This window comes from Erinaceus europaeus, chromosome 16, assembly GCF_950295315.1.
Source record: "Erinaceus europaeus chromosome 16, mEriEur2.1, whole genome shotgun sequence".
In the NCBI taxonomy this organism is placed as follows: Eukaryota; Metazoa; Chordata; class Mammalia; order Eulipotyphla; family Erinaceidae; genus Erinaceus; species Erinaceus europaeus.
The window spans coordinates 45,040,981-45,054,323 of NC_080177.1; the positions used below are offsets into that span (position 1 = coordinate 45,040,981).

General features: G+C 37.8%; 2 protein-coding genes across 6 annotated transcripts in view; one reads left to right on the plus strand and one right to left on the minus strand.

Annotated features, from left to right (window-relative positions):
* SAV1 (salvador family WW domain containing protein 1) overlaps nt 1-12,637 on the plus strand; it is a 35,916-nt gene extending 23,279 nt beyond the window's left edge. Inside the window, exon 5 of one of the 3 annotated variants that reach the window (XM_060175000.1) lies at nt 12,279-12,637. In XM_060175000.1, the coding sequence (XP_060030983.1) occupies nt 12,279-12,513 (235 nt within the window). In that variant the 3' untranslated portion in view covers nt 12,514-12,637. Of the gene's footprint in view, nt 1-4,085; nt 5,650-12,278 lie in introns of those variants that run through there. The other 2 variants (XM_060174999.1, XM_007536033.3) reach the window with 2 other exon arrangements.
* Nucleotides 7,585-13,343, minus strand: part of ATL1 (atlastin GTPase 1) — an 82,896-nt gene continuing 77,137 nt past the window's right edge. For 2 of the 3 annotated variants that reach the window (XM_060174997.1, XM_060174998.1), the window contains one exon: nt 7,585-7,817. In XM_060174997.1, coding sequence (XP_060030980.1) covers nt 7,707-7,817 — 111 coding nt within the window. In that variant the 3' untranslated portion in view covers nt 7,585-7,706. Of the gene's footprint in view, nt 7,818-11,176; nt 11,192-13,343 lie in introns of all 3 variants that reach the window. The other variant, XM_060174996.1, reaches the window with a different exon arrangement.

A 13,343-nucleotide genomic window follows, 5' to 3' on the forward strand; every position in this document is an offset into this window, starting at 1 on the left:
TTATAGAATGAAGATATTTTAATGCCATTATTGTAGATTTTTAGAGTGTTCTGATATACGGCATGTTTTTGGTGATGTGATTATTTATAGGAGACCTTTCAGAACTTCTTTCAAGGCAGGCTTGGTGATAGTTGATTCCTTCAACTGTTGCTTGTCTGAGAAGGTTTTTATGCCTCCTATTTACAGCTATTGATCTGTAGTCTGATACAGAGGGATAAGATCATGTTTAAGGATTACCATCTAAAAATATGAGTTCTTTTTTCCCTGGGGAATGTACCATTGGCCTCATGCATGTGTGATATGAAGCTACTTCACTGAATCAGTTTTTATTCTGTATTTTTAGAGTGGGGTTGGAAGAGGGAGAGACATCAACGCACTGCTTCACCATCCCTTTTTTAATTGGAAAAATGTATATGACTTTTTTTTTTTAATAGGAGAACAGAAAACCAGAGTATCAATCTCTCACATGCACTGCTGAGAATTGAACTCAAGACCTCATGCTTAAGAGTATAACACTATCTATTTCGCCACCTCCCATTGTCCTTAGATCCCTTGATACTCTTATATGGTGTCAGGGATAGAAATTTTTTTTTTTTAAACCAGAACACTGCTCAGCTCTGGTTTACAGGGGTGTGGGGGATTGAATCTGGGACTTTGAAGCGTCAAGCATGAGTCTCTTTACATAACCATTATGCTACCTACCCTTTCCTGAAAATTGTTCAGATTTTTTTTTCTTTAAAAGAAAAGGATAATGTGTCTTGAAAATATATATGATATTTACCAATTTACTGTTCTGCTCTTCCCTTGCTATAAAGTACACAGTTTATGAGTAAATGAACTCCACTGTTCTTACAGTTCACCTAATACTACATTTAACCATTATGATTCAGCAGTTAGTGCTGAAATGCTTCTTGGCTATGGAGTCCAGATTTTGTAAGATTAAAACTTGTTAGTAATCGTATTTTTTTTTTCTGACAAAAGAATGCTATTTTTTGTTTGTTTGGTATTCACCACTCTGGCCTGACATTTTAAGATAGAGACAGAGGACTGAGAGATAGCACTTTGGATAAAATATTGAATTCTTTTAAATATTTATTTATTTATTGAATAAAGACAGAGAAATTGGGAGGAAAGGGGGAGATAGGGTGAAGGAGACACCTACACTGCTGCTTCACCACTCTTGAAGCTTCTTCCCTACAAGTAGGGATGGGGGGGCTTGAACCCTGGTCTTTGTGAATCGTAATGTGTGCTCAATCAGGTGCACCACTGCTTGGCCCCAAGTATCACACTCTTAACATAATGCTCTGATTCCTCCTTTCCCCTTTCCCTTTATTGCTCAGGGTTATGACTGGGGCTCAGTGCCTGTACATTTACTCTACTGCATCCAGTGGCTTTTTTTTTTTTTCCTTCTTTCAGAGAGAAAGAAGTAGATATAAGGAAAGGGAAAGACACCTGCAACACTGTTCCACCCTTTGAAACTTCCACCTGCAGGTGGGAACTAGGGGCTTAAATCCAGATCCTCACACATGGTAACATGTGCATTTCACTGGGAGCACCACTGCTTGTCCCTGGTGCTCTGGTTCTCTCGTTACTTGATCTTTACGAAGAGAGGCAGTAGGAGAAGAAAAAGATATCACAGCATCGAAGTTTCCTTTGCAGTGGGGACTGGTCTCAAACCTGGGTCATGCACATACAAAACAGACACCCTTCTAAATAGAGCTGTCTTGCCCAGAAGAGTTTTGTTTAAAATATATTTTATTTATTTCACAAGAGAGAGAACTAGAACATCACTCTGACAAATGCAGTTCCAGGGATTGAACTCATAACCTCATTCTGACCTTACAAGTCAGAATTCTACCCATGTGCTACCTCCTGGGACACTTTTTTTAAAATTGCCACCAGGATTGCAGGATTGTCAGTGGGACTCAGTGCCGACACTATGAATCCACCATTCCCAGCAGCCATTTTTTTTTTGTTGTTCTTGTTAATTGATAAGACAGAGAAAATGAGAGAGGAGAGAGAGCTAGAGAGGGAGAGAGACATGTAGACATATCCCACCATTTGTCGAGCGTCTCCCCTGTAGGTGGGGAGCAAGACTTAAATCTGGGTTCTTCGATGTAGTAGTGTGTACTCAAGCTGGTGTGCCACCATCTTGCCCCCAATTTTTTAAAAATAGATTTATTTCACAAGTGAGAAAAACAGAACCAGAGTATCATTCTGACATAAAAAGAGGAAATTTTTTAATTTTTTTATTATCTTTATTTATTGGATAGAGACAGCCAGAAATCGAGGAAAGGGGGTGATAGGGAGAGACAGACACCTGCAACACTGCTTCACCATTTGCAAAGCTTTCTCCCTGCAGGTGGGGACTAGGGGCTTGAACCTGGGTCCTTGAGCATTGTAACATGCACATTCAGCCAGGTACATCACCACTTGGCCCCTAAAGAGGAAATTTTAAGCTGCATGAGTAGCGGAATTTTTAGGAAGCACAGCCACTTTTCATGGAGGCTTGAGTGTTCCTTGTCATTTCTTTCCACATTATGATGTCACAGAGTATAACTGTTACTATATTTGCAATGTTCATACTTTTATTTATAACTAAATGTTTAAAAATTAATCAACTAAATGATTAAAACTGAGGATCCAATATGTTCTCATAATGGTTTTGTGTACTCCTGGCATTCCTGACAGTTACCCAATTTGTATAGAAAAGCATGTCAAGCACCTATGTGCCTTATGCTGATTTCCCCCTCCCTTTTCCTTTACTTTCCTGTTAAATGGGAGGTAGACAGAGTTTCATTCCATCTTGAGATGCCTGGGAAACAAAGCAGGGTCTTAGGCACACACTGTACTACTGAGCAACTTCCCAGGCCCTGTGTAATTTTTTTTCCCTATTTGCAAATTCTTTTTTTTTTTTTTTGCCTCCAGTGTTTTTGCTGGAGGGCTCAGTGCCCACACCACGAATCCATGGCTCCTGGAGGCTATTTTCTCCCCTTTTGTTGCCGTAGTTGTTTATCGTCGTTGTGGTTATTATTATTGTTGTTATTGATGTTGCTGTTGGACAGGACAGAAAGAAATTGGAGAGAGGAGGGGAAGACAGAGAGGGGGAGAGGAAGATAGACACTTGCAGATCTGCTTCACCACCTGTGAAGTGACCCCTCTGCAGGTGGGGAGGTGGGGGCTCAAACTGGGATCCTTACTCCTGTCCTTGTGCTTTGCGGCATGTTCGCTTAACTCACGGTGCTACCACTCAAGCCCCCTATGTACTCTTATATGTGGACTTCTAACCTGCTGAGGGTCTTTACCCTCTCATCATTGTTCAAGGGTTAACTAGTATATATTCAACCTCAGAAAAACTGTCAACAGTCACTAAAGAATGATGAGTCCTGTATTTCTTTTTCTTTTTAGTTGCTTGTTGGCTGTAAAGAATAACATTGCTCAGAAAGCTATATCAACACTAATGACATAAATTGTCTGGCCTGAATTTATGTGTGTTATTTGCAAGTTCTGAGGTGGTTTAATGTATTTCTAAGTTCCCTAACAACTTTAAGTGAACTTGTAAGTAACATGGAATGTATTTAGAAATTAGAAATCAGGGGCAAGGTGATGGCGCATTTGGTTAAGCACACACATTACAGTGTGCAAAGACCCAGGTTCAAGCCCCTGGTCCCCACCTGCAAGGGGAAAGCTTCATGAGTGGTGAAGCAGTGCTGCAGGTGTCTCTTCTGTCTCTCTCCCTCTCTATCTCTCCTTCCCCTCTCCATTTCTCTCTGTATCTAATAAATAAATTAAATTTTAAAAATCTGGAAAAAAAGAAATTATAAATAGTATTCTATGTTATCTAGTTTTAGTATTACAGTACTTAAGTACTTAAGTTGAAAATAGTTGGGTATTTTTAAATTGAGAAATGAGGTAGTATAGTAGTTTCATCTTCTAAGTAATGTGTACTTCAGTAACAATTAAAAACTTAATTATTTTTAAGTAAAATCTATGGTTTAAGTTAATAAAGTTCATGTTTATAAAGATGGATGAATTTATTGCTATAAATATGTATTGTGAACAGATGTATTATTCTTTTAAAACAGATATGACCATATTCTGAAATGGGAACTCTTCCAGCTGGCTGACTTGGATACATACCAGGGAATGCTAAAGTTACTTTTCATGAAAGAACTGGAACAGATTGTTAAAATGTATGAAGCCTACAGACAGGCTCTTCTCACAGAGTTAGAAAACCGAAAGCAAAGACAGCAGTGGTATGCCCAGCAACATGGCAAGAATTTTTAAGCTAATTTTTTAAAATTTATAAAATTGAACTTTTATAAGGGCTTTAATATTTTCACAGAAAAAATGCTGCAAACAAGTACTTTGGCGAATAAAGGTGGCTTGTATGCCTGAGGTTCTGAAATCCCGTAAGTCAGAGCTGAGCAGTGCTCTGGTACAAAAATAAATAATAAGTAAAAAATAAAGGCAGCTTACTTTTTAAAAATTACAAAATTCTAATTTCACATCTATTTTGTTTTAAAAAATGAGTTTATTACTCTATATGTCAACATGGCAAACACTCCCAAGCTGTACTCCAGGAAATTGCTTTGAATATTCTAACTGGACACAAATACAGCAAGAAATATTATAATCTATGCACCAACACATGTCGTTATTACCAGATACTCTGAATATTTGGTAGACTCTTAACGTAGTAATATGTTTCTTTTCAAAATAAGACAGTGGTTTTAACTTGTGGTCCTTTGATCAGAGAGATTCTCTCGTTTCTCTCTATTTCAAATATATAAATCTTTAAAGAGAGAAAGATGAATTGTGCAGTACTTGTTTAAAATGTTTGCTGCTAAGTATGGAATATTGTCTAGAATTAAGTGGTTTAAATATTACCATTGTGCAGATTTAAGCATACAGCAGGATTTGGGATCTTTATTGTGATAAATTTCTATGTATAATGTATGGGACTCTTTTCTCCCCTCTGTTACCACATCCCCCCAGACAAAGAATCTTTTACAGATGTATTGTGAGAGCTTTTTTCATTATAAAAGGGTAAATGGCCTGTAACCTTTAAAGAATAAATGTAGGCTGAAGGCTGTAGTCCATATGGTATGAACAGAACTTAAAAGTTGCCAACAGCACTTAACTTTTGTTTAGGCCCCTACAGCATTTAATAGCAGAATTCTGATGAGACAGTGGAAGGTCTCCAGCAGCATCGCATACCATTATTCTGACTGGCTTGATCTGCCTAGATGACAATCAAAATTGATTATGAAAACTTGGTCATTGGTTTATATTTGAGTTTATCACAGAACTTTAAACCCAGTATTTCTACCCCAGTTTTTTTCTTTTGGTTTAGTAATTAATACATTGTTCATAATTAGTACAGTACATTTGCTTGCAGGCAATTTCATGGCACTTTTAGCCTTATAAACCTCTAGAATTCTGTGAATTTCAACATTTGTTGAAGTAGATCTTCAGATGTATTTACATATGTTGTAAATATGTAAAAATCTATTTTAGCTAAGGTAACTTTCCAGAACACAAAGCACTCCTACTTAGATGTCAGTGAGTCTGAATTACTGATAATGTTGACAATGTTAACTGTTTGATTTTATAGAAAGTTTATTAAATATATTTTTGTGAAAACAATATTGTGTTTTGAGTTCATGTCATATACATAGTGATTACTGATATGTTATTTTCCACTCAGAAAGTAATAAGCAAAGGAAACAGTATAATGAAAAGGAGTATTGAAAAAAGTGTGAAGCTGGGGAAATAGCACACTGCTTATGCCAACAACTCTCATGCCTGAGGTTCTGAGGTCCAGGTTCAATCCCTGGTACCACTATAAACCAAGAGTGTGATGATAGTTTATATTATTGTTTTTGTTTTTGTTTTCCTCCAGGGTTATTGCTGGGGCTCAAGGTGCCTGCACCACGAATCCACTCCTCCTGCAGCCAGTTTTTCAAGTTTTTGGATAGGGCAGAGAGAAATTGTGAGAGGAGAGGAAGATAGAGAGGGAGAAAGATAGACAACTGCAGCCCTGCTTCACTGTTAGTTAAGCAAAGGGGGAGCCAGGTGCTCAAACCGATACCCTTGTGTGGGTCCTTGCGCTTCCTACTATGCGAGCTTAACTGGGTGCACTGCCAGTTTAACTGTTTAAGGCTTAGCTAGCAATTTCTAATAAGTTTTAGGTCTCCTACAGGAGAAACACTTTTTTGTTTTTTTGGTTTTTTTTGTTTTTTTTCCCACTACCATGCTCTCTAAAAGATCTGCTCAATGAAATTCCAATAGGGATTTTAGTAACTATAATGACAATATAGAATTATTGATTTAATGAGGTTAGGCAGTAGCACAGCGGGTTAAGCACACGTGGTGCAAAGTGCAAGGAACGGCTTAAAGATCCCGGTTCGAGCCCCCGACTCCCCACCTGCAGGGGAGCCCCATCTCAGGCAGTGAAGCAGGTCTGTAGGTGTCTATCTTTCTCTCCCCCTTTCTGTCTTCCCCTCCTCTCTCCATTTCTCTCTGTCCTATCCAACAGTGATGACATCAATAACAATAATAATAAAAAAGGGCAACAACAGGGAAAGTAAATATAATAAAATAAAATACTTTGATATAATTTACTATATATAAAAAAAGAATTACTGATTTAAGGAAGCAAGCATGCCTCTTAAAACAGAAACCTAAATGGGGCTAGTAAAATAGCTTACTTGGATAGTGCTACTGCTTTGCCAGGTACATGACCCAAGTTCCAGCCCAGCCCCCCACTGCCTTGGAGGAAGCCCTGATCCTGTGGTATGTCTGTCTGTCTCTGTTTTTCTCTCATCTGAAAAAGCTAACCCAAGTAGTGAAGCCCTAACAAATAACAGAAACAAAACGGGGGGGGGGGGGGGGAGCAATGACATATCCAGAAACCTAAATTTGTAATAATGTTAACATTCAAGAAAATGCAGTTTGAATTTAAGAAAAAAAAAAAATACCTCCAGCATTCTAAATAACACCTCAAACATTTCCAAGTTCAGTAAGCATTTGTTTTTAATCATAGGAACCAGAATAAACTTTAATAATAGTTCACCTGTTAAAAGAATAAACTTATGAAGAATACATTTCTTTGTGTACCAAATGAAAAAATATACAATGCCATGAAACACAGATACATATACAAAGTGGGTTTTTTTGTGCATTTTTTATTAAGAGGTTTATATCCTAGGTTATAAAAGAAGCAGTATTATAGTATTTGATAAAGCAACTAAAAAAGGTCTCTTAAATGTATTGAAAAATAACTAAGAGCTCATGGTTTATAAGTAATATGACAGCAGCAGAATCAACCCTGTTGAGTTATGATGCTATACTTTAACAAATAACTTTAAAAAAATCTTCATAGAAATTAAACAAGCATATCACTATGTGGCTTAATTATAACCCAGTAGTAGAAATTAGCAAATTCAAGCAGAACACATGTACTGTCATAAGTAGACAAAACCCAGCACTTTTGGAGACAAAAATCAGGGAGTTATACATATTAAAATGATACAGCTATGCATACATACATGTTTATTAAATAATAAAAAGAAACCAGTCTTCAGAGGTGATTGGTATTTTATTCTGTTCTGATATAAGCACTTTCAGTGTTTGCATGGAGACATAAAATCAAATATTTAACTGATAATTGGTCATGCACCTGAAATTTTTTAAAAATTGAATTACATTTTCTTCTTTTCTGATTGTTCAGGATTTTCTGACTTTGATGCAGGAAAAGCTTGTTGATACAGATGTCTGTGAGTTGCTGCTGCACTATAAAGTTTGTATAAAGCCTAGAAAAACAAGAATAAGATTATAAAACCTTTTCCCCCCTTTTGTTGCCCTTGTTGTTTATTTTCGTTGTTATTGATGTCCTTGTTGTTGGATAGGACAGAGAAATTGAGAGAGGAGGGGAAGACAGAGAGGGGGAGAGAAAGACACCTGCAGACCTGCTTCACCGCCTAAGTGAACCCCCTGCAGGTGGGTGGGGAGCCGGGAACTCGAACTGTGATCCTGATGCCAGTCTGTGCACTTTACACCATGCGCACTAACCCACTGCGCCACCACCTGGATCCCATAAAACCTTTTATTAAGCACACATTTACTTTTTCATTTTTAAAGTAGTTTATGCAACTGTATAAAATTGAGCATGCTAAAATGTAGAATATATCAGTAATCAGCATAACTGATATATTTCCAAAGTGTGTGTGGGTGAATAGTTTTATAGATTAATCATCCTGGACCCATTCCTTCTGGCTTTTATATAAGGAAAATTTAATTAAGTCTAACTTAATTAATGTCTAGGAGATAGCATACTTGTTATGCAAAAGATTTTCATGTCTGAGGTTCAACCTTCAGCACCACCATAAGCCAGAGTTGAGCAGTGCTCTGGAGTCTATAAATTAGTATTTTATAGATAGATAGATAGATATAGTAGTGGAGACACACAGAACTCTGTTGTTGGGGCTGGTTTGAAATTAAACCTCTGTCATCTCATAGTTTTGTAAATCAATATTAAGTCACTAATGAAGTTAAGAAAAATAAATAAAATAACCTAGAATGACCAAAAAAGTATTTTGAAAGCTTGATATTCTTTAAATAGTAATTGATTTCCAGGAAATTTACTTTGTAACTCTATTTTCTTAAAATCTGAATATTAGTCCTTAGTTTTATGAATATACATTGGTACAGCATGTTCCAGTTCTGATATATTATTTTTTTTATAGGACAGGGAGAAATGAAGAGAGGAAGGGAAGACAGAGAGGGGGAGAGAAAGACACCTGCAGACCTGCTTCACCAACTGTGAAGCAACTCCCCTGCAGGTGGGGAGCCGGGGACTGGAACCGGGATCCTTATGTGGGTCCTTGCGCTTTGCACCATGTGCGCTTAACCTGCTGCGCTACCGCCTGACTCTATTGTTATTCTAACATTGTTATTCTTTTAAAAACTTTCTTGAGGTTTGACTTACAAAGTTGAATTTGTTGCTAATTTTAGTACATCTGTTATCTTTATTTATTGGATAGAGACAGCTAGAAATCGAGAGGGAGGGAGGTGATAGAGACAGAGAGACACCTGCAGCCCTGCTTCACCGCTTGTGAAATGACTCCCCTGCAGGTGGGGACTAGGGACTCAAACCTGGGTCCTTGAGCTTTGTAATATGTGCGCTCAACCAGGTGTGCCACCACCCAGCCCCATTTGTTTTATTTTATAAAATAATTCCTTATTGGGGTCTGGGCAATTGAGTGCATACTTTACATGATTGAGGACCCAGGGTCAATCCCTAGCTCTCGTACAGGAGCACCATACAAAAGTGGAAGTATCACAAACAGTAGGGGAGTGCTATGGTGTCTCTCCTTTGACTCTCCCTTTCTATCTAAAAAACAAAAACAAAGCAAAACAAAAAACAGTTCTCTGAAAGTATTAGAATCATGTAGGTATGAGGTCTCAGTAACAAAAAGCCTGGAGGCAAAAAAATCTTTATTGATTTAATAATTATTAAATATGAGGGTGGCACTAGAGATAACTTATGTGGTAGAATATACACCTTGCGTAGCACTAGGCTCCATGTTGAAACCCCAAGAAACCTATGGGAGCACTGCAGCACTAGGGGAAGTAATGAAGCAGTGCTATGATGCTGTGATGTTTCTTTTCTGTTTCTCATATATATATATATATATATATATATTTATGAAAATTAGGGTCTGGGAGATAGCTTACTTGGTAGAGTGCACACTTCAAGTACAAGGACCTGTGTTCAAGCTCCTATTTACCACATGGTAGTATCATGCAAATGGAAAAATTGCAACAATGTGGAGCAGTGAAAGTTTCCCCATCTGTCACCCACTATCTTAAAAAAAAGGGAGTCGGGCGGTAGCGCAGCAGGTTAAGCGCATGTGGCGTGAAGCTCAAGGACCAGCATAAGGATCCCAGTTCGAGCCCCCAGCTCCCCACCTACAGGGGAGTCACTTCACAGGCGGTGAAGCAGGTCTGCAGGTGTCTTATCTTTCTTTCCCCGTCTTCCCCTCCTCTCTCCATTTCTCTCTGTCCTATCCAACAATGACGACATCAACAACAACAATAACTACAACAATTAAAAAACAACAAAGGCAACAAAAGGGAAAATTAAAAAAAAAAGTGCTGGGAGTGGTGGAATCATGCAGGCACAAAGCCCCAGTAAAAGCCCTGTAGCCAAAAAAAAAAAAAAAAAAAAGGAGTAACAGCCTTTGAGCCAAGGAATTGCACAAAGATAAGGAAAATATATTCTTTTTTTAATATTTATTCCCTTTTGTTGCCCTTGTTTTATTGTTGTAATTATTTATGTTGTTGTTTGATAGGACAGAAAGAAATGGAGAGAGGAGGGAAAGAGAAAGATACAGACACCTACAGACCTGCTTCACTTTTGAAGCGATCCTCAAGGATCCTCAAGCCTGACCTTGCACTATGCATTACCTGTGCTTAAGCCGCTGCGCTACTGCCTAACTCCCATAACAACTTCTAAAGGTTGTAGCTCTATTTTTAAAAAATATTTATTTATTCCCTTTTGTTGCCCTTGTTGTTTTATTGTTGTAGTTATTGATGTCATCGTTGTTGGATAGGATAGAGAGAAATGGAGAGAGGAGGGGAAGACAGAGAGAAGGAGTGAAAGACAGACAACTGCAGACCTGCTTCACCTCTTGTGAAGTGACTCCCCTGCAGGTGGGGACCCGGGGGCTCGAACCGGGATCCTTACCGGGTCTTTGTGCTTTGCATCACGTGAGCTTAACCCGCTGTGCTACTGCTTGACTCCCTGTAGCTCTTATTTTTAAAAGTTGTTTAGTTAGGTTTCAAGATTTGTAACTGTAATTGTTAGATTCTGCAGTAGACCAAAATGCACAATGCTGGATCATGAGAATTAAGGAAGTTTTTGATACATGCAGGAAAAACAGGAAATACATGATAATTCTTGTTTCATATGCAGCTCAGCTTGCATAAGATTTCTGGAACATATTCAGTATTTTAAAACCATGTTAAAAGTCACAGTTAAAATTTTAAGTGATTGAAGAACATAAGACTGGTAACTATGAAAGATTTTCTCATCTACATTGAGATATTCTTTAATGAAGTAATATTATGTTTACATATATAGCTCTTAATTTTAAAAAACATAACTTACCTCATTTGTACTTCCCTGTGGCAAAGGCAGTTTAAATGGGAGAAAAGAAAAGTATATATCCTTCATTAAAAGCATTATGATATTTAACTTTGCTCATAGTATTAATTTGTGGGCATTTAAGGAGAAAAGTATTCATATTTTTTTAGATTACATATGCTACCTGAATCTTTGAAAAACCTAATTATACATTCCTCAGAGGTTTCAGCATCATATTCTTTTTTTCTTTATAATTTTTATTTATTTACTTACTCTCTTTTGTTGCCCTTCTTGTAATTATTGATATCATCGTTGTTGGATAGGACAGAGACAAATGGAGAAAGGAAAGGAAGACAGAGAGGGGGAGAGTCGCCTGTGAAGCGACTCCCTTGCAGGTGGGGAGCCAGGGGCTCAAACCTGCATCCTTATGCCAGTCCTTGCACTTTGCCTGTGCTTAGCCCGCTGCACTACCGCCTGACTCCCTCAGCATCATATTCTAAAAGAGATTGGGGATCTGGCTCAGATAGCTCCTTTTAAAGTTAAAAATAGCTCCTAAAGTTAAGGGACTAATTGTGACAATAGTTTGGAGGATCTACCTCATTCTTTTCCCATAATGCCACCATGAGTTTATCTCAACGTCAGTCTTCAAAGGCACATGGTAAAGTCATTAATTTACAATTAATTATAGAGATATTAATGATGGAAAAACTTTAACATTACTTGCAGACCTTAAATGTTCAAAAGTTTCTAACTTCAAAATGCTGTAAGAAATCTCTAGCTGAATATGGGCCTTAGATCAGATCAAATAGATAAGAGTTTACAGTCAACAATATTTATATACCTTTCCCATATTTGGGAGCTACTCTCTTCTCTGATCCAGCTTTCTAGTCCTTTTTCCAGCCATGACATCATCTCCCCAGACAATAACTTGGATCCACCTGCATTATCAGAGCGCATGCTCAGGAAAAAACTAGTATAGTCATGGGCCCTTTGGATTATAACTAAAATAGACCTAGTAGCTATCTTCAAAACAGTGACCCCAAATCTTCATCTGTAATATTCCAGCCTTTAGATTCATAATTAATCAACAATTTTTTTTGGCTTTATATGTTAACCCTTTTTTCAGCCACCAGGTTCCAGATGCTACCATGATGCCAACTGAACTTCCCTGGGCAGACGACCCCACCAATGTGTCCTGGAGCCCCACTTCCCCAGAGCCCTGCTCCACTAGGACTCCTGTCGGCTGGGAGTATGGATCAACCTGCCAACAACCATGTTCAGCAGGGAAGAAATTACAGAGTCCAGACCTTCCATCTTCTGCATCCCATAACGACCCTGGGTCCATATTCCCAGAGGGATAAAAAATAGGAAAGCCATCAGGGGAGGGGATGGGATACAGAGTTCTGGTGATGGGAATTGTGTGGAATTGTACCCCTCTTATCCTATGGGTTCTGTCAGTGTTTCCTTTTTATAAATAAAAATTAAAAAAAAAAAAAAGAAATCTCTAGTTTCACTAAATTGCCATGAATTTTCATGAGGGAACTGAAAACATTTCCAGAAAGATTTGACAGCGAGTTATTATTTCAGGCATGTTTACAAATTCATCTCCCCTTTGCATAAATCAATTTAGGCAATGGACTATAGTGACCTTGACTCCCTAGATTATGGCTAATTATAACATAAAAAAGATAACTGAACAAAGATAGTAATTCAATGACTTAATGTTAGTAGTTTATATATTTTCCTAACATCCAATGCTAGTCAAGTATGAAGTAGTATTTAAGCACTCTACTGACTTTCTCACACTTATTCTCACTAGATTAAAAAACTAAAGTACTGCCTAATCCATCTATTTTCAAAAAACAAAAACGGGGCGGGGGAGATAGCATAATGGTTATACAGACTTTCAAGCCTAAATCCCTGGTTCAATCCCCTGCACCACCATAAGCCAGAGCTGAGCAGTCCTCTGGTGAGTGTGTGTGTGTGTGTGTGTGTGTGTGTCTGCATCTCTCAAAAATAAAATTAAAAAAACTAACTAGAAAACAGTTGTACAGAACTTTACATATTTTGTATCAGAGTTATTTGAATCTGTCTTGACACATTATAAAGTTCTTTGAGACCAGTGTAGAGTTCAACAATAGAGTACAACATTTAATGTGTGAGATCCCGAGTTCAATCACCTACACTGTGT